The 25213-nt window shown below is 39.1% G+C and overlaps 1 protein-coding gene across 3 annotated transcripts in view; it reads right to left on the bottom strand.

The window, feature by feature from the left end:
- Positions 1 to 25213, bottom strand: part of SRGAP3 (SLIT-ROBO Rho GTPase activating protein 3) — a 268236-nt gene that overhangs the window by 107084 nt on the left and 135939 nt on the right. For all 3 annotated transcript variants that reach the window (XM_074198657.1, XM_074198655.1, XM_074198656.1), the window contains exon 3: positions 15710 to 15872. In XM_074198657.1, coding sequence (XP_074054758.1) covers positions 15710 to 15872 — 163 coding nt within the window. The remainder of the gene's footprint in view (positions 1 to 15709; positions 15873 to 25213) is intronic.

The following is a 25213-nucleotide window of genomic DNA, read 5'->3' as shown; positions in this document are numbered from 1 at the left end:
TGAATAAATACTTGGCAGCTTTGCCATTCAATGATATTTAGTTCAAATGAGTAACTGGGACTCAGAAGTAACTGCTGTTGACATCTTCAGGACATCTGATCCATATGACCCAGGAATCTCACTGGCAGCACTTAAAAAAATCAATTTTCACCTATTTGCATTCCAAATCTTGAATAGCTACTATATATATAACTCTTTTGATCCATACTCCATTGTGGGTTTTCCCCTTAAAAACTAAAAGTTTCGGGGCGGCTAGGTAGCAATGTGTATAGAGCACTGGCCCTGGAGTCAGGAGTACCTGAGTTCAAATCTGACCTCAGACACTTAATAATTACCTAGCTGTGTGGCCTTGGGCAAGCCACTTAACCTCATTGCCTTACAAAAAACTAAAAAAACAAAAAAAACAAAAAAAAACTCTAAAAGTTCCATGGATGTTCCCTTTTTTAATCTTCCTAGTTATAATATAATCCCTGTTCTTACCCCTAAAATTGTATCCCTATTTCTATACCCCTATCATCCTATCACCTATTTGAAGGATGTGTGGTTTGAAAGTGAGAATAGACTTGGTAGCATAGCCCTAGAGGACAAAATTAGAAGCAATGGATAGAAGTTGTTGAGAAGAAAATTTAGATTTGCTATAAGAAAAATAAAAACTACAAACTCTTAGGACTACCCAAAATTGGCCCCAGCTGCATCTGGAAATAGGGGGTTTCTTCTCACTAGAGAACTTCAAACAGATGTTGGATGACAACATAGGTCACCAACATTCCATATGTTGGAGACACCATAGTGGCTATTCTTCCTTAGGTACAGGTTGGACTAGGGTTTCTCTGTGGTATCATCCAACCCTACAGTTCTGTGATACTGTGAACCCAAAAGAATAGTTCACACAACTGCATAATTACTTCCATAAGTCACATCTATGTTCAGGGCCAGCTGCTATTTACAGCTACAACTTATTCCCTTTAATCCTTGGCTTATCCCTCTAAGGCTCTAGCCCATCCCCTGCACCCACTCTCAACCCTACATCCAATTACTCCTTCTAGATCTTGGGCTAGTCACTGAACCCTGAGCCCAACTTCCTCATCTGTATATAAATGGCATGCATGTAGGATGTTATTTCCTATAATAGTTGGGGTCAAGAGAGCAACACTTATTATTTGAGATTCCCTAAACTGTCGCCCAAAGAACTGGTCTATGTGTAAGCCCTTAGAATTGTGAACTGATGAGGAAAGGATTCTAAATGACAGAGAGTACTCTAGAAATAAAGACGTCTAAGAAACAAGTTGCCAACCATGAATGCATACTAGAGAATAAGCAGCACAATTAGACAAGTGGAGAAACAAGGTAATAAATACATTATGAGCATCTATCTACCTCTGTGACTACTGAGTTCTGAAAAACTATATTTTCCCTAGGCTAACGAGTCATACGTATTGAAGGGAAATTATAATATGACTACTCTATTTGCATAAGAGGTTGTACTTTTTTGAGAAGAAAAGCAAAGAATGCTTTCCTATTTACATTATTTTATGTCTTCATTAAATACTTTTGCAATTGGAGCTGTTTGTTTCTGATATGATCTAGTAATAGAAGGATACAACAGATGGGGGCTCAGGTCATGAGTGAGTTATTTATTACTTCAAACTAGTCATGCTGAATCTCACAGTAGCTCAGGGGAACTGCATGTAAAATGAGATAGATGGGCTAGATCAACTCCTAACTCTCTTCCAGTTCTAAATTCTATGATTTCTGCGGTTCCATCCAATCTTCATTTATTCTCTCACATTGTGTTCTCCTCCTGCTCTCGTCCTTCCTTTCTTTCCCTCCCCTTTGCCAAGTCTGTTCCCCACAGCTCTCCAACCCCCACACAGCCCAATTTCAGTCTCCTCCTGTAGTCATAACTCCATATGTTGTCATGTATTTATTTTTGCAAGAAATTGGAATGTAGATTTGAGTTCTGACCTCCTCTCGCAGCTCCTGCTGCTGGAATATCATATTGCAAAGAAGCAAGTAAGGCTTTGAGAATGGCTCATCATTTGTCCTTGGCAGTGGGCCACCCTGACGCCTACCTCTAAGACTAACAATGGGCTGAGGCAGTCGTTGTGGCTGTTGTCCTCCTTGCCTTGTAATTATGCCAAACATTTTTTTTCGTGGACTATGTTTACTCCTGGAGTCTTCCTTTTCATTTTCAGAAAAGCTTAAAATAATCATTCCCTAAGAAAGCGAAGAACAACTTTGAGATTGGTGTAGCTAAGATAGTTCGATACACAGTGACACACCCCTATAACTTCAGCTATCCAGAAGAGTCTAGTGAGGAGTTTCTGAATACTTGAAGGGAGTCCTTTAAAAAAGCTTTTTTGGGATTGGAACTTATCCATTCCACTCCTCATACTTTCCAACCTTAAAACAGTATGGTATGGTATGGTGATAAATGCACTGGATTTGGGTGGAGAAGGCCCAGGTGCAAACATTAGCTCTCTTGCCTATTATTTGGATGGTTTGGAAAAGCCTCCTAGTCTTAAACTTTGAACCAAATCTCATCAGCTCTAAATCTTATGCAACCAACCAACATAGAATAAAATTTAATTCTCTTAACTCCAGTAATCATTGTTATGCTATGCTAGGGTGTGGTCAAATGAGAAGAGCACTGGACTTGGAATGGCAGGACCTGAATTCAAATCTTAGATCAGATTATTAACTACCTGTAGAACCAAGAGTGGGTTATTGAATCTCCCTGGGTAAAATGAGGGAGTTGGACCAAGTTCCTTTATGTTCTAGAACTTTGATGGAATGATACAGAAGATAAGCATGAAGATGACTTCTAAAGACAATCCAGAATTTATTTTTGTAATAAATCCTTGATGCTACCTGGAAACTGTTACTTTTTCTCCTTCTCCTTGCAATGCACTTGGGTTAAGTGACCTGCTCAGGGTCACACAGCTAATAAGTGTAAAGTATCTGAGGCTAGATTTGAACTCAGGTCCTCCTGACTTTAGGACTGATGTTCTGTCTACCTTGCTGGCTTCATTTAAAAAAATTATTCATTTGCTTCACTTATAAATGTAGAGCAAAACCTGGTCTAGAGGCACTCCCCCATCCTTGATGTGCCATTGCTATCTTTCTGCAAAATTAATTATGCAATCAAAGTTAGAGCTCTACCAAGTTATTGGGGGGTTTTCTGCTCTTCAATAAAATCTTGCTTGAAGGCTTCTCTTTTGTGCTTCTCATTTGTTTGCTGCAGTCAGATCACTATCTGTTCTTCATTATTTCCTCATCACTAACTCACTATGCTATGTTAACCTTCTCAGTTTTAATTGCTTTTTTAAATCTCATTTGCATCAAAGTTGTTGAAGTAACAAGAGCATATATATAACCCTTAGACAATGTTATTTCATAGCCTTAAAAGTTCTTTATGCTCCTCTCATCAGAAGATAGCATGCTCCCTGGCATCACACCCAATCAATCAATCAATCAATCAATCAATATTTATCAAATACCTACTATGAGTTGGGCATATATAAGTACTAGGAATACAAAAGAAAGTAAGACAATTTCTGACCTCAAGAAGCTTACACTCAGTCAAAATATGCATCTAAATCTCCTTCATATTTGATTCTTCACAGAATCCCATATATAACTCAATTCAACTCAATCTGCCTCTATCAGACTCCTGCTCTTGGTCAGGCACTCTACTGGGTGCTTAGACTAAAGGAATGAAACCAAACAATCCCATCTTCAAAGAACTTACATTCTACTTAGGGGGGAATAAGTGAAGAAACAATTCTTTAAAATACATCAAAAATAAATGGAAATTACATACAAAGTAATACAAACCTATTGGGGAGAAGGGGGAAGGAGAAGGGAGAACATTAGTAATAGGAGAAGGGGCAATGGGTGGAGTGCTGGCCCAAAAGTCAAGAGGACCTGAGTTCAAATCCAGCCTCAGACACTTACTAGTCATGTGGCCTTGGGCAAGTCACTTAATCCTGATTTCCTTTTATCCAGGGCCATCTCCAGTTGTCCTGATTCCTATCTGCCCACTGGACCCAGATGGCTCTGGAGGAGAAAGAGAAGCTGGAGACTTAGCATAGCCCTCCCTCACTCAATTCATGTACTTGTCATGGCATCACCTTCCTGATGTCATGGTCTTTTTTGAGAATGAAGGACAAATATCAATAACAGGGGGAATGAGAAGAGGCCGCTTGGACATAGTACCTGAGCAGAACCTTGAAGAGGACCAGGATTCCAAGAAGAGAAAGTATTATATGCAATGGAGAAAGAGTTGTTGAACTTTCCCCAGTACAAAATGGGGTAGTAGTAGTGGTGGTGGTGGTGGTGGTGGTAATAGTCATAGTCATAGTACTAGCAGCAATAGCAATAGTAATAGTAGTGATATTAGCAGAACTAGTAATAGGAATAGGAATAGTAACACTAGTAGTATTCATAGTAGTAATAGTAGTATATATAATAGGTTTCAAGGTACTATGCTAAGGTGCTTTGCAATTATCATTTCATTTGAGTTTCAGAATAACCCTGGGAAATACCATTATTATCCCCACTTTACAATTGAGGAAAGTGAGGCAGATCAAGGTTAAGTGACTTGCCCATGGACAATAAGACTAGTAAGCTTCTAAGAATGGATTCGAACCCAAGACTTCCTGACTGCATACCCACAGCTCTATCCACTGGGTCACCAGCTTCCTCGGAGAGGTTAGAGGCAACTGAGAAGCTCCTGCACACGTCATGGAAGGTGTAATATGAGTAATCCATGCCTGAGACCCCAGAATGCAGGTCGCTGGGATGGGAACCAGAGACACAAGAGATGAAAGGTTAAAACCAGGATTACAACAACAGTCAAGGAGGAATAACAAGCAGTCAAGACCAAGAGTTTAGGACGAAATAAAAGCTGAGCACCAAGGGAAGCCCCAGAGTATGGAACTGGAGTTCTTCCCTTTGCTGGGCTCAGTCTGGCAGCCATAGGCATGTTTCTGTAGCCTCCCACTTGTGCCAGCCCAGCTCTACTGATGCCCCCCTTCAGCTGGACAGCTCCTGCACCTTCCCTCCTCTCTTCTCCATCATTCTAGTGAACAACATGCCAAGCAATGACTTTAAGCCAGACATTCTGCAGCCAAATGAGGCTCTCTGTCCTCCCAGGCTGTGAATAAACATCCTCTTTAACTTCTTGTTTCTGCCACTTCTCTCTTCATTTGTTTTTAATGATCTTTCCCATTCTGAGGCTCCAGGAGTTTAGGCGATTTACAATGGCCAGGGTACCAGATGACATAGCCCTATATAAGGCAGGAATTACTAAATCCATGGCACTAGTAACTATTTACCTTTAGAAGGCATTTGTTTCTCTAAACTTGAGTCAGAATCACAAAAATCTCTGGTTAGGAAGGACCTCAGAAGCTGCTTAATCCAATCCATCTCAGAACAATATTCCTCTCTGCAATATTCTACAATTGGGATAAAAATCCCACTGATTCTAACATCATAGAATTAAATTCCACCTTTGGTCTCTCAGAGTCTTCCAGCAAGTAGCTATCCAGATATTACTTTAAAAGTTCATAGTGAAAAGGAAGTTACAAGTTTTAATCCATTTTTTTGAAAGCCTTAATTGTAGGAAAGTTTTCCCTCATAAAAAGCCTAGATCAATCTCTTCACATCTTTCATACTGTGTTCCTATTTTTTGCCCTCTGGGGTCAAGAATGAAAGACTTCAAATACTTAAAGAAAGTTTTCATGGAAGAACAAAATCCTGCACTTTAGACAATATCAAGTGTACAGTCATGAAATAGTTCCACTTGGCCCATTACAAATTCATGCTAACAACTCTGCTCAAAAATCCCTTTATTTATCTCTACCTGACTCCCTAGGAAAATTGCTTTTCCACACTCTTAGCTGATTGATGGTCTTACCTCCAAGTTTAGTGAGAAGATGAAAAGATATTAGCTCTACGTCTCTCTAAAACTTCCCTGAACATTCACTTTAAGTCAACAATACAATGGCTCTCTCTCCCTCTCTCTCTCTCTGTCTCGCATACACACACTCACATACACACACACATAAATACATACACACACAAAAAACACATACACATCTGGAAACAAGAACCGACTTTTTACTTACTAAATATGTGACCCTGGGAAAATTATTTTACTTCTGCTTGCCTCAGTTTCCTCATCAGAAAAATGGGAGTAATAATGGTACCTACCTCCCAAGGTTGTTGGGAGGATAAGACAAGATATATGTAAAGTGTTTTGGAAATCTTAAAATACTAGATAAATGATAGTTATTACTGTCGTTGCTGTTAACTGGTTGTTGTTTGTTTATTCATTCATTCATTTATTTATTTATATATATATATATAGCCATGGATCCAGGGGATATAAGGGTAGGAAAAAATGGTCCCTAATCTCTGTCACATTTACCATCTGGTAAAGCTCTATAATAATGCTTTACCAATAAAACCACTTCATTATTTTAAAGGCTTATACTTGAGACTAAAAACTAGACTGGGTGCAAATAGAATTCTAGGAGAAGTATTTTCAATGTCATTTATAATAAATCTTCTTTTTCCAACTTCCAGTTAAAAGAAATTAATGTACAAGATATCATCAACTGGGTCAGACAGACATTCCTTCCAAACTTCCACCTCTTAGGTTCTCTAGCATCCTACAAGTTCAATTAAGGTGTCACTTCTTCCATAAGGGTCTTCCTGACCTTCCTTTCCCCTCTTCCCCATTTCCCTGCCCAAACTCACCCCACTCCTAAAATTATTTTGTATTTGTTTTGCATGCACATTGGTTATCATTGATTTATTTTTCTGTGTGCATATTGGAGACCCCTAGAATATAAGCTCCTTGAAGGTAGGAACCATGTCTCTGTCTTTGTGATCCTTGCAAAAAGCATCTGCCTAATGATTAAACCTAATGCAAACTGTTCATTCTATCATCAAGATTAATTCTTCAGAAATGATTTCAAATTTGTTGCCTCTGTACTAATCAAAACTGACATTGATGTTTGTCCTTCATCCTCGAAGAAGACCATGACATCAGAGAGGTGATGTCATGACAAGCACAAGAATTTGATTTGAATGAGGGTGGTGCTGTGCTAAGTCACCAGCCTTACTTTCTCCTCCACAGCCATCTGGAGCCAGATCATGGGTCAGAATGACTAGAGATAGCCCTAGATGTGAGACAAGAGCCATCAAGTGTCATAATGGACATTCTTTTGGATATTCTAAGAGGGTGTAGAAGTTTTTGAGACCAGAATATACAGGCTTGCAAAAAGGAAATGAACTCAAGAGAATTCTGGAAGAAGTTGGGGAAATATCAGAAGTTTGATATAACTTCCAAACTACTCTATGGAGAGCTTTATCCAGTGAATTCAAATCCTCAATCAGTAGAACTACATTCACCTTAACACTCATTTCCTTTCAACTCCTTCCCGTTTCCATGATGCTATTCGTAGTACTTAAAATTCAAAGAAGCTTCTATGAAGGAAACTGGAAAACTTTGTTCTTCTTTCTCCCAGCAACCAAATCATTGCATCTCTAATTCAGCATCTATATTTTCACAGTGTTTAAACTCTCACTGGATCAAAACGTGCAGTAGTAATCTTTTTGCAGATATCTTTCCTCAAATGGGTTGGGTAGCCTTGCTTGGAAAGTACTCAGTTTCCAAGACCAACATGGAACATAGTCACTAGTGACCAAGAGTGTGTGTGTGGTGTGTGTGTGTGTGTGTGTGTGGGTGTGTGTGTGGGTGTGTGTGTGTGTATATATATATATATATATATATATATATATATATATATCTCAAGACTTGGAGTTGGGAAGACCTCAGTGCAATTATTACTTCACTTACTCTGTGACCCCAGATAAGCCACTTAAACTCTTTAAGCCTCAGTTTCCTCATGTGTAAAATGAGGATAACAAAAGTACCTCCCTCACAGGGTTGTTATGAGCATCAAATGTGTTAATATTTATGATGCATTTAGTAAAGCCATATATAAATGATAGCTATTATGATTTATAGTCCTCCATTCAAGACACTGACATTTTCAAAAAACCAATTTAGGAATAGTCAGGGATTGCCAGTAGAATACGAAAATTCCATTTTCTCATTTGTCAAATGAAGGGATTAGAAAAGGTGATCTCTGGTACCCTTCCAGTTTTAACATTCTCTGGAGGTATCAGTTTCAGTGTCTTGGTTCCATTTCCACTCTCTCTCACACAACATTTATTTCCCCTTTCTCCCCTAGCATTTCTTCTCCTGCTAGATCCCTAATCTTTTGCCTGGATAACTGAAAAAGTTTTAATTGTTCTCCCTGCCTCCAGATTCTCTCCAATCTGTCCTCTAAACACAGTGGACAAATTAATAGTTCTAAAATATAGATCTGATCCCTATTCAAAAATCTTCAATGAGTCCCTATACCTCTAAGGTAAAATGCAAACTCCTCAAAGCCTGGCTCTTAAAACCTTTCACAAACTGGGTCCTACCTATCTTTCCAGTTTTATTTCATATTACCTACCCCCAACTTTCTACCTTTCTTTTCCCCATTAGATTGCACATTCCCTGAGATTAGGTGCCATTTTTCTTAATACTGCTTAGCACAGTGTCTGGAATTTTGTGATCACTTGAATAAATGTTTAATTGATTGAGTAAATTCATATAATCTCCTTCCTAGTCACACTGGTCTGTTAGTTAACTCTATCTCTATGCTGAGTCTTTGCAGAGGTGTGCACCCCTTCCCTCCATGTCTGGGATATGTTCCCTCCCTCCTTCATCATCATCATCATCATCATCTCTTCTTGTTAGAATCAATGGCTTCCTGCAAAGCCCAACTGAGGCATCCCAACCTACTGGAGGCCCATTTTAATCCTCCCAGTTGTTAATGCCCTTTCCCACTTCAAATTACCTTATTAATTATACTTTGAATATAATTATCTGTGTACATGATTTGTCATTTGGTAGAACTAAGTTCCTGAGGGCAGGGACTATTTCATTTTCATCTCTGAATCTTCACTACTGAGCTCAATGCTTTGCACATGATAAGAGGTTAAAAATAAAATATTTGCTGAATTAAATTTCATTCAATCATCTCTAAAATGACAGCTCATATTTTTGTTCTTCAACCAGGAGATAACTAGAACAGCCAAATTTTTTGTTTATTTGTTTGTTTGTTTGTTTGTTTGTCTACAATCCCTTGGGTTTTTTTTTTTTTGGTCCTTGCCTCTTATGCTGCATCTTACACTCTGAAGACCAAATGTCCCCATTCACCCCTACAGCTGAATTTGCCAGTATGTAAACTCTTCCCCTTCCTGTAGAAAACAAACCTGGCCTCAAATTCAAGGCCACCAATGCTTTTGATCTCAGCTATAAAGCAAGGCAATTATTGGACACAAAAGCATCCATTCGGTTCTGAACATCTCCAAAGCAAGAAAGACAAACTCACTAGAGAAGGAGCCCCCATTGCCACACTCTGAATGGCTATTGTTTAAATACCAACCTCCCAAAAGGGCCTTTCTTCTCAGGGAGAGCCCTTGCCCATTAGGGCTCCCGCCAGAACCTAGCGACGCCAACAATCAAACTCACTTCACTGCCAGGACAAGTAATTAAATTCCATAGTCACCAGAGCAGAGAATAATGGATCGCTATTGTTAGAGTGGGGCTGGGGGAAGAAAACATAACTAAGGACAAGAATGAAAGGGGTTTCAATGCCCAACCATGGATGCAGTCAGGGCAGAAGCAGGAATTTCACTGGACACTTTTGCTACTGTTCTTGGAGTTAATAGCACATGCTTAGAGACAGGTAGCAGAAACAAAGTGGTGAAGATTAAATGAAACAACACAGAGTTGGGCAATGAGCTGGCGGACTTAGGGCCAAGCTGCACCCTTTATTTTTAAGTTTTATTGAGGGCATACATCTCCCAATTATTCCACCATTACAGAATTCTCCAAAAAAAAACTCCAACACATCAGCCACATCTGACAATTCATTAGTGTTTGGGATCTATGATTCCCTTTTTTTCTTTAAACCTTCAAATCCCACTATGTACATCCAAACGTAGCCTTGTAGAGGGCTTCTTCATTTGACACACATGAATTTGACATTTTTCATACCATGAATACAGTAGTTTGATATAATTTTTTCCTTTATAATATGTATTTTATTTTAGGCATTTAAAAATATTATATTGAGAAGAGGTCAATAGGCTTCAGCAGACTGCCAGAGTTCTGTCCCACAAAAAGGGTTAGGTATCCTTGAAAGTTAGAATATAAGAATAGATTATAGGTAGTACAGTGAACAATATGCTGCACTTGGAACCATAAAGATCTCCGTTCAAACTTTGCTTCACACAGGAGCTGAACTGTACAAATAATTTAACTTCTGACTGTCTCAGTTTCCTTAAAATTATGTCAAATGAGATATCTGTAAAATGCTTTGAAAACCTCCAAGCGTTCATTGAGAATAATATTCTAATTATTAATAAACATATTTATTAATTCTATTAATATATTGTTATAATTATTATATTAGAATTAGAATTAATTCTATAAACAAGATATAGTCCTAATATACTAATGCATTGATATAATTCATTATATATTACTTTAAGCAATATTGAATTCTTTTATAAATATTACATAAAATAGTATGAATTATATTATAAACACATGTTGTATATTTATAATATATAATACATAAAATATTAATTAATTTTATTCTCACAACATCCCTGAAGATAGGTATAATTTTCACCCTCATTTTACAGACAAGGAACTGGATAAGAGTTAAGAATATGAGAAAATAATAAAGTAATATAATAATATTAATATGATAATAATATTTAGCATTTTTATAGCACTTGAAGATTTGGAAAGTATTTTACAAATATTAGCTCATTTGATCCTCAAAATAATCCTGATATCTGCTTTGATTATTCCCATTTTACAGATGAGGAACCAGACACTGACAGAAATTAAAATGACTTGGCTAAGGTCCCAAAGCTAGTGACTATCTGGGGCAGGAATTTGTAGGTCTTCTTTTTTTTTTTGCAAGGCAATGGGGTTAAGTGGCTTGCCCAAGGCCACACAGCTAGGTAATTATTAAGTGTCTGAGGCTAGATTTGAACTCAGGTATTCCTGACTCCAGGGCTGGTGCTCTATCCACTGCACCACCTAGCCGCCGCTGTAGGTTTTGAATGCAGGCCTACCACTCTATTGGTTGCACCAGCTATCATTAGTATTATTATATTTTTTCTAATGTATCCCCTATCTACTACAGCACATTTCAGTTGCTATCCAATCATTTCTTGGTTCTGTCTGACAATCCCTAACTCAATTTTAGGGGTTGTCTCGGTAAAGATCCTGGAGAGATTTGCCATTTCCTTTTGCAGCTCATTTTACAGATGAGGAAACTGAGGCAAACAGGGTGAAGGGACTTGCCCAGGGTCACACAGCTAGTAAGTGTCTGAGGCCAATGTGAATTCAGAAAGATGAGTCTTCCTGTTTCCAAGTCTGGCACTCTTACCTACTGCACCAGCTGCCCCTGCTTTGCACATTAAAAGCTTAATGAATGAATAAATGAAGGGATATAATGCAAGGGAAAACTTTCTAAGAGAGCTATCCAAAAGTAGAATTGGCTTTGGTGACTTTTTTTAATTACTTCTCATTCCACACCCAGGAACTAGCTTCCTTCCAGATACACAGTAGGTAGTCAATGACTGTAGATGGTTGACTGAAATCCTCAGGTTTACTGAGGTGTATCTCAACAATGTACACAGGAACAACATTTTAAAAGAAAATCAATTGTGGGTTGACTCCTTTACCAGAAATTCTTGGCTTTGGGAAACAATTCGCCCTGAAGCTTTCTTCCAAAGCAAACTCCCCAAGTGCATTTAAAATTTGATTCAATTTATGATTTGCTTTTGATTAAAAAGAATCAGAAAACCGCCTCCAGCATCGGGGGTAGATCCCATATGGAAGATGTAGAGAAAGGCCATCCAAACAGGATGAGAAGACATACAGGGCTGGTGGTCTTCACCAGGGGGAGGGGCATCAAAAGGAGCTGAGATGTGGATCCACCCAGACATAAAATATATAAAATAAGTTTGATTTTGTTTTGCTTAAGGTTTTTGGTTTAGTGTTTTTTTTTTTTAAATCAACTGACAGAAGTTCTTAGGAACACATCTGTTGTGTAAAAAGATTCCCATTTATGGACAAGAACATTCGTCTAGACTAATCTAGGAAATGTTTCTGTAATTTAGTTTCTGTAATATCCGGCCTTATGAACAATATCCATTAGAAAAGGGGAGAATATGGAGGAAATAACTCAAACTGAGCTGCATTCGTATCAGGATAAAATGAAAAGATTGTGGATGTCAGGAGACCCAGTTCCCTAGTCATGATTTAATTCATCTCAACAAACATTTATTAAGCACTTACAGTGTACAAAGCATTTTGCTGGTCAGTAGGTGTACCAAGATGAAAACTAGATAGACTTGCCTTCAAGTAGCTTACATTCTACCAGCAACTTTGCCACCAACTAGTTCTCTGATTCAGGGCCAGTCTTCAGTTCTCTGGTCCCAACTGCCTCCAGTACAAAGAGTTGGACTTAGTGACTCTGAGGTCTCCACCAACTCTAAAAATCAATGATGAGGTTCAAGGGCAGGAGGTAAGTGGAGATGTCCCAACCCAGAGTTACTTACTCCAGACACTTCATTTGACCCTAGTTCAGCGGCCAAGGGAGATACAACCAAAGCTAGTGAAGACCTCAACTTGGGAGAATGGTGGCAGTGAGGTGGGAGGGCACATGGGGTGGGGCAGTGCTTGCGACAGGGAAAATGAAGGGTTTTCAAAACAAATCTGACTGGTTTCTCCTCTGCCTGGCACAGCTCCACAGATTAATACTGTTTAATAATGCAGATGAAGGATGGGGAGACAAATGAAGAGAATTCTCATCTATCTGCCACTTGACCTTGACCAAGACTGCTTCACCTCTATGTCTCGTCTCTCCAAGGGCAAGAGTTGCCTGGCCGAGGGGTTCACTCACCAGGTAGACTCCAGTGAATATCCACAAGCAGGAGGTCAAGTGCTTTGGGATCGTCAAGATGAGATGATAATAAGAGCCTGAAAGAAAGTTTGGCCCCTAGATTCCAAAGGCCTTGATCTCTACACAAAGGAGCCTCATTCTTTGGAGACATAAGGCCAGGCTGATAGATCTGTTCCCACGTCAGCTCCAAGGCTTGAGATTTTCCTTTGTTTAGGGATTGTTTCAATAATGAGGAGGCCAGGGGCCCAGCTGTGGACATTTTTTCATTATTTTCCACCCTGTTAACCTTCATCACAAGCTAGGCCCTTGTCAGTGGAAATGAGCGCCCAAAAGATTTATCTCCCCCAGCTCAGCTCTGCCTAGAAGCCTTTGGGGGGAAGGGGCTACACATACTTAAGGAAGGAAAAGGGCAAAGGGGTGGAAAATGGGAGGAAATTTAAATGATGGCAAAACAAAAATTAGCAAAAAAAGGAAGGAAGGAAAAAAAAGAAAGAAAGAAAGAAAGAAAGAGGAAAAGAGAGAGAGAGAGAGAGAAAGAGAAAAAGAGAGAGAGAGAAAGGAGGAAGGGAGGGAGAAGGGAGGAAGAAGGGAAGGAAGAAGGGGAAGAGAGGAAAGAAAGAAGGAAAGAAAAAAGAAAGAAGAAAGAAAGAGAGAGAGAAAGAAAGAAGGAAGGAAGGAAGGACATCTCTCAAAAAGAAAGGAAAGAAAGAACATGTCTCTTTCTCCCTCTGTTTTTCCCTTGGTCCCCATCACTCCCTAAAAGAACAGAAGCCAAAGGGGTTGATGAGGCAAATGTGACAACTTCTCATCTATCTGAGCTTATGTGTGGGGGTAGGTGGGGAGGAGAGGAAGGAACATAAAATAATAACTGGCATTTATACATCAACTTAAGGTTTGGCAAATGCTAATAATTGCTAGTGTTTAGATACACTTTAGGATTTGCAAAGCACTTGACAAATATTATCTAATTTGATCCTGGCAAGAATCCTGCCATTATCCCCATTCTGCTGATGAGGAAACTAAGGCAGAAAGGCTAAGTTATTTATCTAGGCTCATGCAGCAGATACCTGGGGTAGGATTCAAACTCAGGTCTGCTTGACTCCAGGTTGAACCCTCTATCCATGGAGTCACAAAGCTATATTTAAATATAAATTCTTATCAAACAGCTGTGCTTGAATTTGGAGAAGAGAGGGGCTAGGGTGTAGAGATACTCAAAATAATAGTAATGACATGTCAAGCTTTGCAAAAAGTTCTACAGAAATCATCTTATTTGATCATCAGAGAAACCCTAGGAGGGAAGTACTGCACATTTTATGATGAGGAAACTGAGATAGACAGATGTATAGTGACTTGCTCAAGGTCACACAAGTTGTAGTAGGCATCAGTGGCAACATTTAGACCAACGATGGGGATCCTTCTTCTGCCAAGGACCATTTGTATACTTATAACATCATTCACAGGCCATATAAAATAATAAACTTAAAAATTAACCTGCTATTTTGGTCAGACATTTAATTAATTTACTCCTAAAAAATTCCTAAATCTATTGAATTTCAAAATCCACCTGTGGTTGCTATGGCAGCACCAGACCAAATGATTTTGAGTTCTGTATAAAACCAGACATTCCCCATCTGTAATTTAAACCTTAGTCTCTCCTGACTGGGAATCTAATATGTTGCACTATAATAGGACGTCTCTTATATAATTTAAATTAGGAGATCTTTAGTAATCATTTCCATAATTAAAAAAAAAACAATGCTGTGGCTCACTAGTCTTACTCTTCATGACCCCATATGGAATTTTCTTGGCAGAGATAGTGGAATAGTTTTCCATTTCCTTCTCCAGTTCATTTTACAGATGAGAAAAGTGAGGCAAACAGGGTTAAGTGACTTGCCCAGGGTCACAAAATTAGTAAGTGCCTGAGGCCAGATTTGAATTCATATAGGGTTGTTTGTGTGTGTGTGTCTCAAGCCCATTTTCTAGTGTCAAATACAATGTTCTAGCCACTCTAGTCACTGCCTTGAGAATTTGATAAGGGAAAATATTCAGCCTGGATAGTATTTCATGGGCTTGGGGGGTGATCAGGTAAAGATCTCAAGCATGAAGACTAGCCAGGGGAAGCCAGTTTGGTATTAAAAACCTGCCAAGAATAAACTGCAGTGTGGATAGTCTACCTGGAGATAATTGACTGTTGATTATATTTTAAATTGACTCTCCTTCCTCATCTTGTGCTCCCTACATATCAAACCATTCCATTATTCCCAAGCAGGATACCTGAAAGAAAGTAATAAGCTAGAAAGAAAAGGAGGTCCTTGTAAACACATTGTCTTTCAAGGCAAAGGATAGATGGGGGGAGACAGGTGATAAAGGGTCAGTCTGTCCTCAAAAGAGATTGATGCTGCCTCAGGATGTGTGACCTTCATTCATACAAACCCAGAAAAATATATGCCACCAATTGTTCAGTCCTTAGGATTTGATAATTCTATGGTGGGAGGAAATAAATGAGATTTTAACCAACTATAGTATCTACATAGTATCCACCTTGGATCATCTAGCACCTTTCCTAATTTAGGTTTGGTTGGGCAGAGCTCTGACTCTTCCATCTTTTCCATTATGCCCAAAACCTTTAGTACTGATTTCCCACTCACCTTTTTGAAGAGTCTGATAACATCCTCACTGATCTGGGAGAGACGGACGATGACATTGTTCATGAAGATGTCATTGAGGGTAGCATGATCCCTACTCTCACGCCGGGTCTGGTTCAACACTAGATACCAACAATTCACAGGAGAGAGGAGGTATTGATCCTTCCTGGGGAAACAAAAATAATCCCAAACAATGTTTAATATACAGTTTACTGGAGATATTTCCCTTTCCCTCCTAAAAAAAAAAGCATCTGAAACTTAGAGATCTACAAATGAGTCATATTTAGAAGCCTAACAATGTAATTTCTTGCATTTCAGAATAGAATCAACAGCTGGGAAGGATCTTGAGTAGATAAAGAAGCTGTGCTTCAGTTTACACTCCTATTCCCAAGGTTAGGTCCCTATTAAAGTCCTTCTGCTTGGATTAGAGTTACGAGCAGGAGTGCTAGCTGAGTCTGATGCTCTACGGCAAAATTCATGAGCTGTAAGATATAAATACATTATTAAGATCCCACAATGAAAGCAGATGGTCTTTCATAAACAGAATTGTAAATGAAAATGTTAAAAGAAGCACAATTTAACGATCTTTGTGATTTTTCTTTCTTCCTGTAGGCATGAAACTGAGGTTCCTTGTTCACCCATAAAAATTAAAAATGGAGAATAAAAGCCTGTGATTTACTAATAATTTATTCCTTGTGAATATGTACTTGTATCTTGAAGTAACCAGAACAGGAAAGCACAGTGGAGGTCATTTTAGATCAGTGAAAGAAGAAAGAGAAGTAATATTATCATGGTGATAAACAACAGACAACCTAAATAGAAGGAAGAAATAGATGAGGAGTTCAGGAAACAGAGTATGATAAAGTAGAAAAATTTTGAATTTTTTAATGCAGCTAATATATTCTCAAACCAAAGGGAAAGCAATGAATTCTATGATTCTGACAAATAAAGATAAACTGGTCACAGAAATAGAACCAGTTGGGACTCTGGTGAGGACATGAAAGTAGAAAAGAACAGGAAACTCAGGAGTAATCAGAGCCCCTAGATGTTGAAAAAAACAAATTTCAAAAAGTCCAGAATGAAAGGAAAGTTCTCAACTATGAAATTCTAAAGATATAAAAATAAATGGTTCTAATGAAGAGGAAAAAGAACAATTGTCTGAAGACAGCAACGTGGATGCACTTAGTTGTTTGATTTTTTTTTAAGAATTTACAAAAGATTACCTAGCTGTGTGACCTTGGGCAAGTCACTTAACCTCATTGCCTTAAAAAGAATTTACAAAAGAAGGAGCAGCTGGGTGGCATAGTCAGGAGCACCTGGGTTCAAATCCAATCACAGGTACTTGTTTCTTACTAGTAGAGGGCAAGTCACTTAACCCATTGCCTCATAAAAACTTAATAATAATAATAATAATAATAATTTACAAATGATATTAGCAAAAGGAACAAAAGATGATTCAAAAGAGTGACATGGTCCTTTATGAACAGTGTTAGTAAAGATAAATATCAGAATGAACTGATGCTTTGAAGTGTGTGCCTCAATTTCCACATCTGTAAAAATGAGGATAAGAACACCTAATTCCCACAGCTATTGTGAGAATCAAATGAGATAATTATGTAAAGTAATTTGCAAACCTTAAAGACTCCATAAGAACTTCCTATTATTCTTTGTGAAAGTCAATGCTAGATACTTCCTTCTCCTATGTCTGGCATCTCTCCATAGATGACATTGGGAGTGGCAAATTAAATTTGATCAAGACTCCAACCCTCCCTATAAGAAGCTTATTCTTCTTTCACAAACAAACCCAACCCTATTGTGTAGATCAGCCCAGGTATTCTGCAGCAAAAAAAAAAAAGGTAGAATAGCTGAGAGCTTAGTTGCCACAGCAGCAGGAAGCCTTTATCTTGGATCACCAATGTCCCTCCTGAAGATCTGACCTGAGATAAATCCCAGTTCTACCATTTGCTACCTGGAAAAGTCATTTAACTTTGGTCCTCAATTTCATCATCTGTAAAATAAAGAGTTTATTGGGGTAGTCAAGTGGTTGCAGTGGATAGAGTACCAGCCCTGGAGTTAGGAAGACCTGAGTTCAAATCTAGACTCAAACACTCAGAAATTGTGACTCTGAACATGATGCTTAATTTTCATTGCCTCCAAAAAAAATGGAGAGGCTAGGTCAGATAATCTTAAAAGTTCCATTTCAGCTTTAACTTTGAGGCGAAGCAGGGACCCTACATGTCCCTCCAAATCTAGTTGTAACTTTGTCTTTCAGGTCATCGCCATACCAACTCATCCCTCACCTCTTCTCTGGGTATCTAAAGAAGTCAAGTTCCTTCTGTCATATAATGCAAATTCTGTTAATAATACAAGTTGCTGGGGTGGCTAGGTGGCACAGTGGATAGAGCACCGGACCTGGAGTCAGGAGTACCTGAGTTCAAATCCAGCCTCAGACACTTAATAATTACCTATCTGTGTGACTTTGGGCAAGTCACTTAACCCCATTTGCCTTGCAAAAACATAATAATAATAATGATAATAATAATACAAGTTGTTTTCTATCACTATTGATTGGTTTGTTTCTTCTGATGAAAATCTCTAGGTCCTCCAACAGCAACAGAAATAGTAATGATAACTGAATAAAGGTAGGACCACCCAGGTCTTATATTGCTGGTGATTTCTTTTCTTCCAAAGAGAATGATCCCTGAACTACAAAAGATAAAGCAAAAATGATGAGTAGGTAGCTGAAATCCAAGATAATTAAGAATTTGACTACACAATTTTCTATGATGAGTTTAGATTAACAAATCTGGACAAACTATTAAGTCACTGTCAGTGATCTCCACAGCAGAGGGCTTTAAAAGTGAAACAGAAGATTTTATAACTGATCCTGGAAATAAGAGGGAGCCACTGGAGCTGATTCAATAGTGAGGTAACATATTGGACCTGTGATTAGGAACATCACTTGGATGGCTGAGTGTAACATGGTGGAAGTGGGAAAAGATTTGTGGGAGATGGACCAACAATAACCCAAGAGATGAAACCCTGTACCAAGATGGTGGCAGGTTCTGATGAGATAAAGGGACAAAAGCAAATGATGCTGCAAAGGAAAAATTGATCAGTATGGAAATGGCATAAAGTTCATGCCATACAAGAATTTTGTAGAAGAAACTAAAAATATTTTAGCTGAAAAAGATGAGATTTATCTAAAAAATGAGCAAAGTACTTGAAATGGAGTCACATGGACAAAGGATTAGACTGGTTTTATTTGACCCCAGAGAGTAGAATTAAGAACTAAGAGTACAAGTTGCCCAGAAACTGATTTGGGAAAAAACAGTTAGAGCCATCCAGATGTAGAAAGACCTGTCTTGGAAGGGAGTGGCTGTTCCCTGGAGAGCTGCAAAGCAAAGCCTGGATGATCACTTGGTGGGGGTTTTATGGGAAAGATTTTGCTTCAGTTACACAATAGGGAACCTCAAAGTTCTCTTCCAACTCAGAGATTCTAGAATTCATGAGACTGAAAACCCCTAGACAGCTACACTCAATGCCTCTGAAAATCTGAGTATCTGGAGGTGTAGAGAGATATAGCGAGCTTATGATCACAGATAACCTGACTGATCTGTGCCTTTTACTTTATTCTCCCTAGAGATCAGAAGACCCTAATCCAAGAAGGAATAATAATAGCAACCACTTTAGGTTTATTTTATATAAACTTTATGACATTTCCATGTACCTTATCTTGCTTTTCCCAAAAATGGTCTCTTCCAAGGTCCTACAATGCCCTTTGACCACTGCTAAGATGAATAGAGAGGAGGTTCCAAATCTTCTAAGTCAGAAGTGGGAAAGATAAAGGAGAAGGGGGATGGGCTGTGTGGAATAATGGTGAGGGTTCTGAACTCATAATTAGAAGGGGCTTGCATTCAAATGTCACCTCTGACACTCACTAACTGAATCTCCATCCCCTCATCAATGAGATGAAGATAATAGCTGCTGACATTTATATAGCATCTAAACATTTACGAAAGCTCTACATGCATTAGCTCATTAGAGGCTCCCATCAGTCCATTGAGATAAAGGTGGGTACTCCAAGTTTTATTATCTTCATTTTAAAGATAAGAAAACAGACTCAGAGAAGTGAACTGATTCTCCCATGGTCACAAAGTCAGGAAGTGTCAGAGGGAAGATTTAAACACAGGCCTCCCTAGATCCAAATTCAGAACTCTGCCACTGTGCCACCCCCCATACCTATAGATACATTCAGCTCATATCTCAAAGATGTTTTCAGATGAAAAATGGAAAGTGTGCTGGGTTTGGAATCCAAGAACCTGGATCAAATCTCAGTTCTGCTACTTATTACCTGTGAAAGTCTTAGAGTACATGGCTTCACATTCTTGAGTATCAGTTTTCTGATCTATAAAATGGAGGACTGATCTAAATCTGAGATTCCATCTAGCTCTAAATCTGAGATTCAATAAAGTTTGTGAAGCTTTTTTTTATGTTAAAGCACTATATATAAATGTCATCTATTGTCATGGAAGCACTGACACCCACCACAGTCTCTCTGCTCCAGAATCTAGGACCTGACCATCTTGGATCCCTATGGGAGCAAGCTTCCCCTCTTGTGAAATATGCCAAGGGAAGGGGAGATTTGGGGAGCTACTGGAGGGCTCCTTCATATAAACTTGATTCCTCATTTAAAAAAACCAGGGTTTGAGAGTTTGTCCCTCTCTCTTTGAGCAGCCCTTCCTACTTTGAATTTTCTCCTGCTCACACACCAGGCTTCCTAAGGTTGAAGAAAGGGTGCTAAATTAAGAGGAAATTTTTTGTTATTGTTGTTTTGTCATGTCTAATTCTTTGTGACCCCTTCTGGGGTTTTCTTAGCAAAGACCCTAGGACCCTAGGGTGATTTGACATTTCCTTCTCTAGCTCATTTACAGATGTGGAAACTGAGGCAAACAAGGCTAAGTGACATGTCTAGTAAGTGCCTGGAGTTCTGTCTACTGCATCACCTAACCCACTGAGAAATTAACTAAAAATTAAAAATATCATCTGGAATTTTTATTCTAAATAGAAATTGTAAGAGGTTTTAATTGTACAGAGATATGCAAACACAGATAGTCACAGTTATAGCACCTAGAGCAATGAACTTAAAGTCAGGAAGTCCATGATTCAAATCTCACCTCTGACTTTATTGACTCTGTGACCCTGAGCAAGTCACTTAATTTCTATTCATTTCAGGTAACTCCTTGGGTTTATCTACTAGAATTCTCTCCCAGGCTCCCCCTTGGGAGCTTCCCATTTAGGAATCACAAATCTTTCATATGAAATGCAAATAGTTTGACCTTTCTCATTTTGATTCAATTACACAGATGCTTCACTAGGTCAAGGTGTCATGAACTTTTTTTTTAGGTTTTTGCAAGGCAATGGGGTTAAGTGGCTTGCCCAAGGCCACACAGCTAGGTAATTATTAAGTGTCTGAGATTGGATTTGAACTCAGGTCCTCCTGACTCCAGGGCCAGTGCTCTATCCATTGCACCACCTAGCTGCCCCTGTCATGAACTTTTAAAGATATTTCAATAACTAGATTTCAGTATAATTGGTTTCCTTTAAAAATCCTTGGTTTTATCTTATTCTTTTATAAATAGTATTCTGGGAAGGGGTTCATAGCTTGACCACATTGCCAAGAGGTATGGGGGCGGGCATGACACACAAAAAAGTAAATAAAAATCAATTCCTGTATTAGGAATTGATAGCAGTAATAAGTTCTTATTCAAAAGGTCTTTATATATTTTACATACCAATGAAAGCTCCTTCACCTACACCTCTTAGTTGTCTAGGCTTCCTTCAGGACTCAGTTCCACATCCACCCTCTGAAGGTAGCCTTTTCCAATACCCCACTTGCTAATGCCTTCCAGTTTATCTCCTATCATCTCAGTACACTTGCATGGATGGGGTATTTATTTACATGGTCTTCTCCATCAGAGAGTAGGAGAGTGTGCAATGTGAGAGCCTCTAACGTTAATGGCAGCCAGGCAGCCTCCTGTCATTCATGTGTCCTTAGGAAATCATATGTCCTCTCTGAGTCTTTGCTTTGTTATCTATAAAATGAAGAGGAGTTATGGATTGGATGACTCTGAGGACTCACATCCATCTGAGCTCCATCTAGTAGACTTTATGGAGATGCCATCACTGGAAAATGACGGGCAATGCAATTTATATAAAAGTGTCTATAATATCACTTTTTTGTGATAGCAGAAAACTAGAAGGCAAGTAATTGTCCATTATTTGGGGATTAAGGACCTCAGAGGATCAAGGACCTTAGAGTTGGAATGTTGGTCGGGGGTTCAATCCACTCTTTTTATAGATGGAGAAACTAAGGTCTCCATAAATTAAGAGATATAAGTAGCAGAGAAGGATACCCATCCAAGTCCCGTGACCTTAGGTTCAACACTCTTGCCACTGTATACCTTGGCTGAACAAATTGTGACATTGGGATGTCATGAAATAATGTGAAGCTGTAAAAAGTGATGAATGCAAAAAATTGAGAGAAACTTAGGAAGATTTGTATGAATTTGATATGGAGCAGAAAGGGAAAGAATGATGCTGACTTCAGAACTCTGATCAAGGAGCAGCTAGGTGGCACAGTGGATAGAGCACCGGCCCTGGAATCAGGAGGACCTGAGTTCAAATTTGGCCTCAGACAATTAATTACCTAACTGTGTGACCTTGGACAAGTCACTTAACCCTTGCCTTGTCAAAAAATATTAAATATTAGAACTCTGATCAATGACCAGTTGTGAAGTGAGGTCAGGAGATGGCTAAGGGCAAAGCATGCCCTTCCCTTCTCCATTACAGATGTGAGTTGGGAGTAAGGGTCAGGATCCCAGGAAAAAAGTCAGCATTCTGATTACTTTGCCTTGACCATAGTTCTTTGTTAAAAGGGAGAGGTCTGGAGATGGAGAGTCATTGACATTGTCAAACTGTTTAACATCAGAAATAGCAATTTTTTTTCAATGTACATGTATTGAAGATGTGTTACCATTTGTTTTTCCATTAGACTCTAAAGCTTTTCCATTTGTCTTGTCCCTAATAATTAAAATTATGAAGAAAAACAATTATATTGAAATAGGGCAATCAAAATATTAAAGATATAAGTTTATACACTCTAGGTTAAAAACCCCCAAGAGTTCAACTCTCTCCATTTTGTAAGTAAGAGAATTTGAGGTCCCAAGGAAGGAAATCTCTTGCCCATGGTCACACAGCAATTAAGTTTCAAGGTCAGGACTAGAACCCAATAAGAAACCAGTCTAGCTATTCTAAACAGAAGAATAAGTGGAGGCAAAGTTAGAACCATGGGTTGGAGCCCAATTACAAGGGACCTTGAAATTGCCATCCTGAGGGCTTTGGACTTTATCCTTTGTCATAAAAAGTCATAGAAGGCAGTGAAGCAATCAAACAATAAGCAGATAAAAATCCATTCCAAGCAAGCTTGGATGGATGTGGCTGGCATGGGGTTAATGAAAGGCAGTCAAGCAGCAGTTTACAGAAGTGATATCAGCAATCACCTGAGCTATCGTCTCTCTATGCAATAACCGCCAGAGAGGTCAGTGCCAGGAGCTGGTAGAGATACTTTGCATGGCTCAGTAATTTAATGCCAGGCTCACTCTGCCCTCCAAGAGGAAAGGGGAGTTGAGAGCCAAGATTTTATTTGGGTTCATCTAAAGGTAGGGCTCCAGAGTCCTGGAAACCAGAGCTGGCTCAATTTGCTGAAAGGAATTTTTATTCTCTGAATCAAGAAGTTGGCAAAGTTAGCCCACTCCCAACTCCCTCCCCTAACTCACTGACTAGAGGACCTCACTCACAGATGGGTCTTGAAACTTTCAAGCCAGGATCCTAGGACCAGAGCTGGAAAAGGCAGTCAAAGTCATCTCTAGGAGAGGTTCTTAACCCTTTGTGTGGGTCTTAGCCCCCAGGGCCAATCTGATGAAGGCTAGGGCTCCCTCCTCAAAAGAATGGGTCTAAATGCATAAAATGAAATTTATAAACTTACTAAGAAAATCAATTATATTGAAATGTAATAGACAAAATGTTATTTAAAAACAAGAGTAAGAACCCCAGGTTAAGAAGTCTTGTTCTGGGGAGGCTAGGTGGCGTAGTGGATAAAGCACTGGCCTTGGAGTCAGGAGTACCTGGGTTCAAATCCGGTCTCAGACACTTAATAATTACCTAGCTGTGTGGCCTTGGGCAAGCCACTTAACCCCATTTGCCTTGCAAAAAAAAAAAACCTAAAAAAAAAGCCCTAAAAAAAAAAAAAGAAGTCTTCTTCTATGTCTATACCTTCATTTTACAGTTGAGGAAAATGAGGTCTAGAGGCATTAAATGACTTTTCCTGGCTCACATTAGTTGAAAGTGATGGAAGAGGGATTCTACCTCTGGCTCCTACCTCTGGCTCCAAATGCATCTCCCTTTACAGGACACCTCACAGCTGTGATCAATCACTCAACAGATATTTAAAGCATGTACCATGTTCCAGCATTAGGGATACAAAGGACTTTGGGGCAGCTAGGTGGTGTAGTGGATAAAGCACCAGCCCTGGAGTCAGGAGTACCTGGATTCAAATCTGGTCTCAGACACTTAATAATTACCTAGCTGTGTGGCCTTGGGCGAGCCACTTAACCCCGTTTGCCTTGCAAAAACCTACAAAAAAAAATAGGGATACAAAGAAGGACAAAGTCATGCTGGCCCTCAAGGAGCAGAAGAAGGCAACTCAGAGAAGAGACAAAAGAACTACATCCAGAGTGAATGAGTGGTCACTGTAAGAGGAAGGTTCTAGGTCACAGGGACCTTAGAGATCCTGATATCCCAAGATTCAAAACCAAAAAGGGACATTAGAAGTCATCTAACTCAAATAGAATGGGAGAATTTCACTTAAGGTTCTTAAATGTGTTCTTAAATGTCCTTGCCTCCAAATGTCCTCTCTCACTAACTTATGTTGCCTCATTTCTCTGACTTGCAAGACTTTAATACCTTGGTTCCATGATCTCCAATTTTCTGGCTAGAGAGAGATGGACAGAGAGACAGAGACAAAGAGAATGGAGAAATAGAGGAGAGACAGAGAGACGGGAAAGCCAGACAAAGAGAGGAAGAGAGACTCAAAGAGGGAAAGGAAGAGAAAGAGAAAGAAGAAAAGGAGGAAGAAAAGAAAGAGAGAAGGAAAAGAAGAAAGGAAGGAAAGAGAAATAAAAATAAGAAAAAAGGTCCCAATACTATCTCTAAGCTCAACAGCTTGTTCATGTTTGCTAGACACATGGGTCCAGATTAGAAAAGCGTAAAGAAGCCTCAAAGCATGTGTGGGAGGAAAGAGCATCTGGGAACCAGAAAAAGAAAAAAGAGAAATGCTTTTTCTCACCATATTCTGGCATTCGCCCCAGAGGTGAGCCTGTAGTGAACAGTCATGAGTTGGGCTGCAGGGAGGCCAGGCCAATGAAGAAGAGCCATGCCCTGTTTTGT

Source organism: Macrotis lagotis, chromosome 8, assembly GCF_037893015.1.
Source record: "Macrotis lagotis isolate mMagLag1 chromosome 8, bilby.v1.9.chrom.fasta, whole genome shotgun sequence".
NCBI classification, from domain to species: Eukaryota; Metazoa; Chordata; class Mammalia; order Peramelemorphia; family Peramelidae; genus Macrotis; species Macrotis lagotis.
The sequence above is the reverse complement of the archived record's forward strand: the minus strand, read 5'-3'. Positions and strand labels throughout refer to the sequence as shown.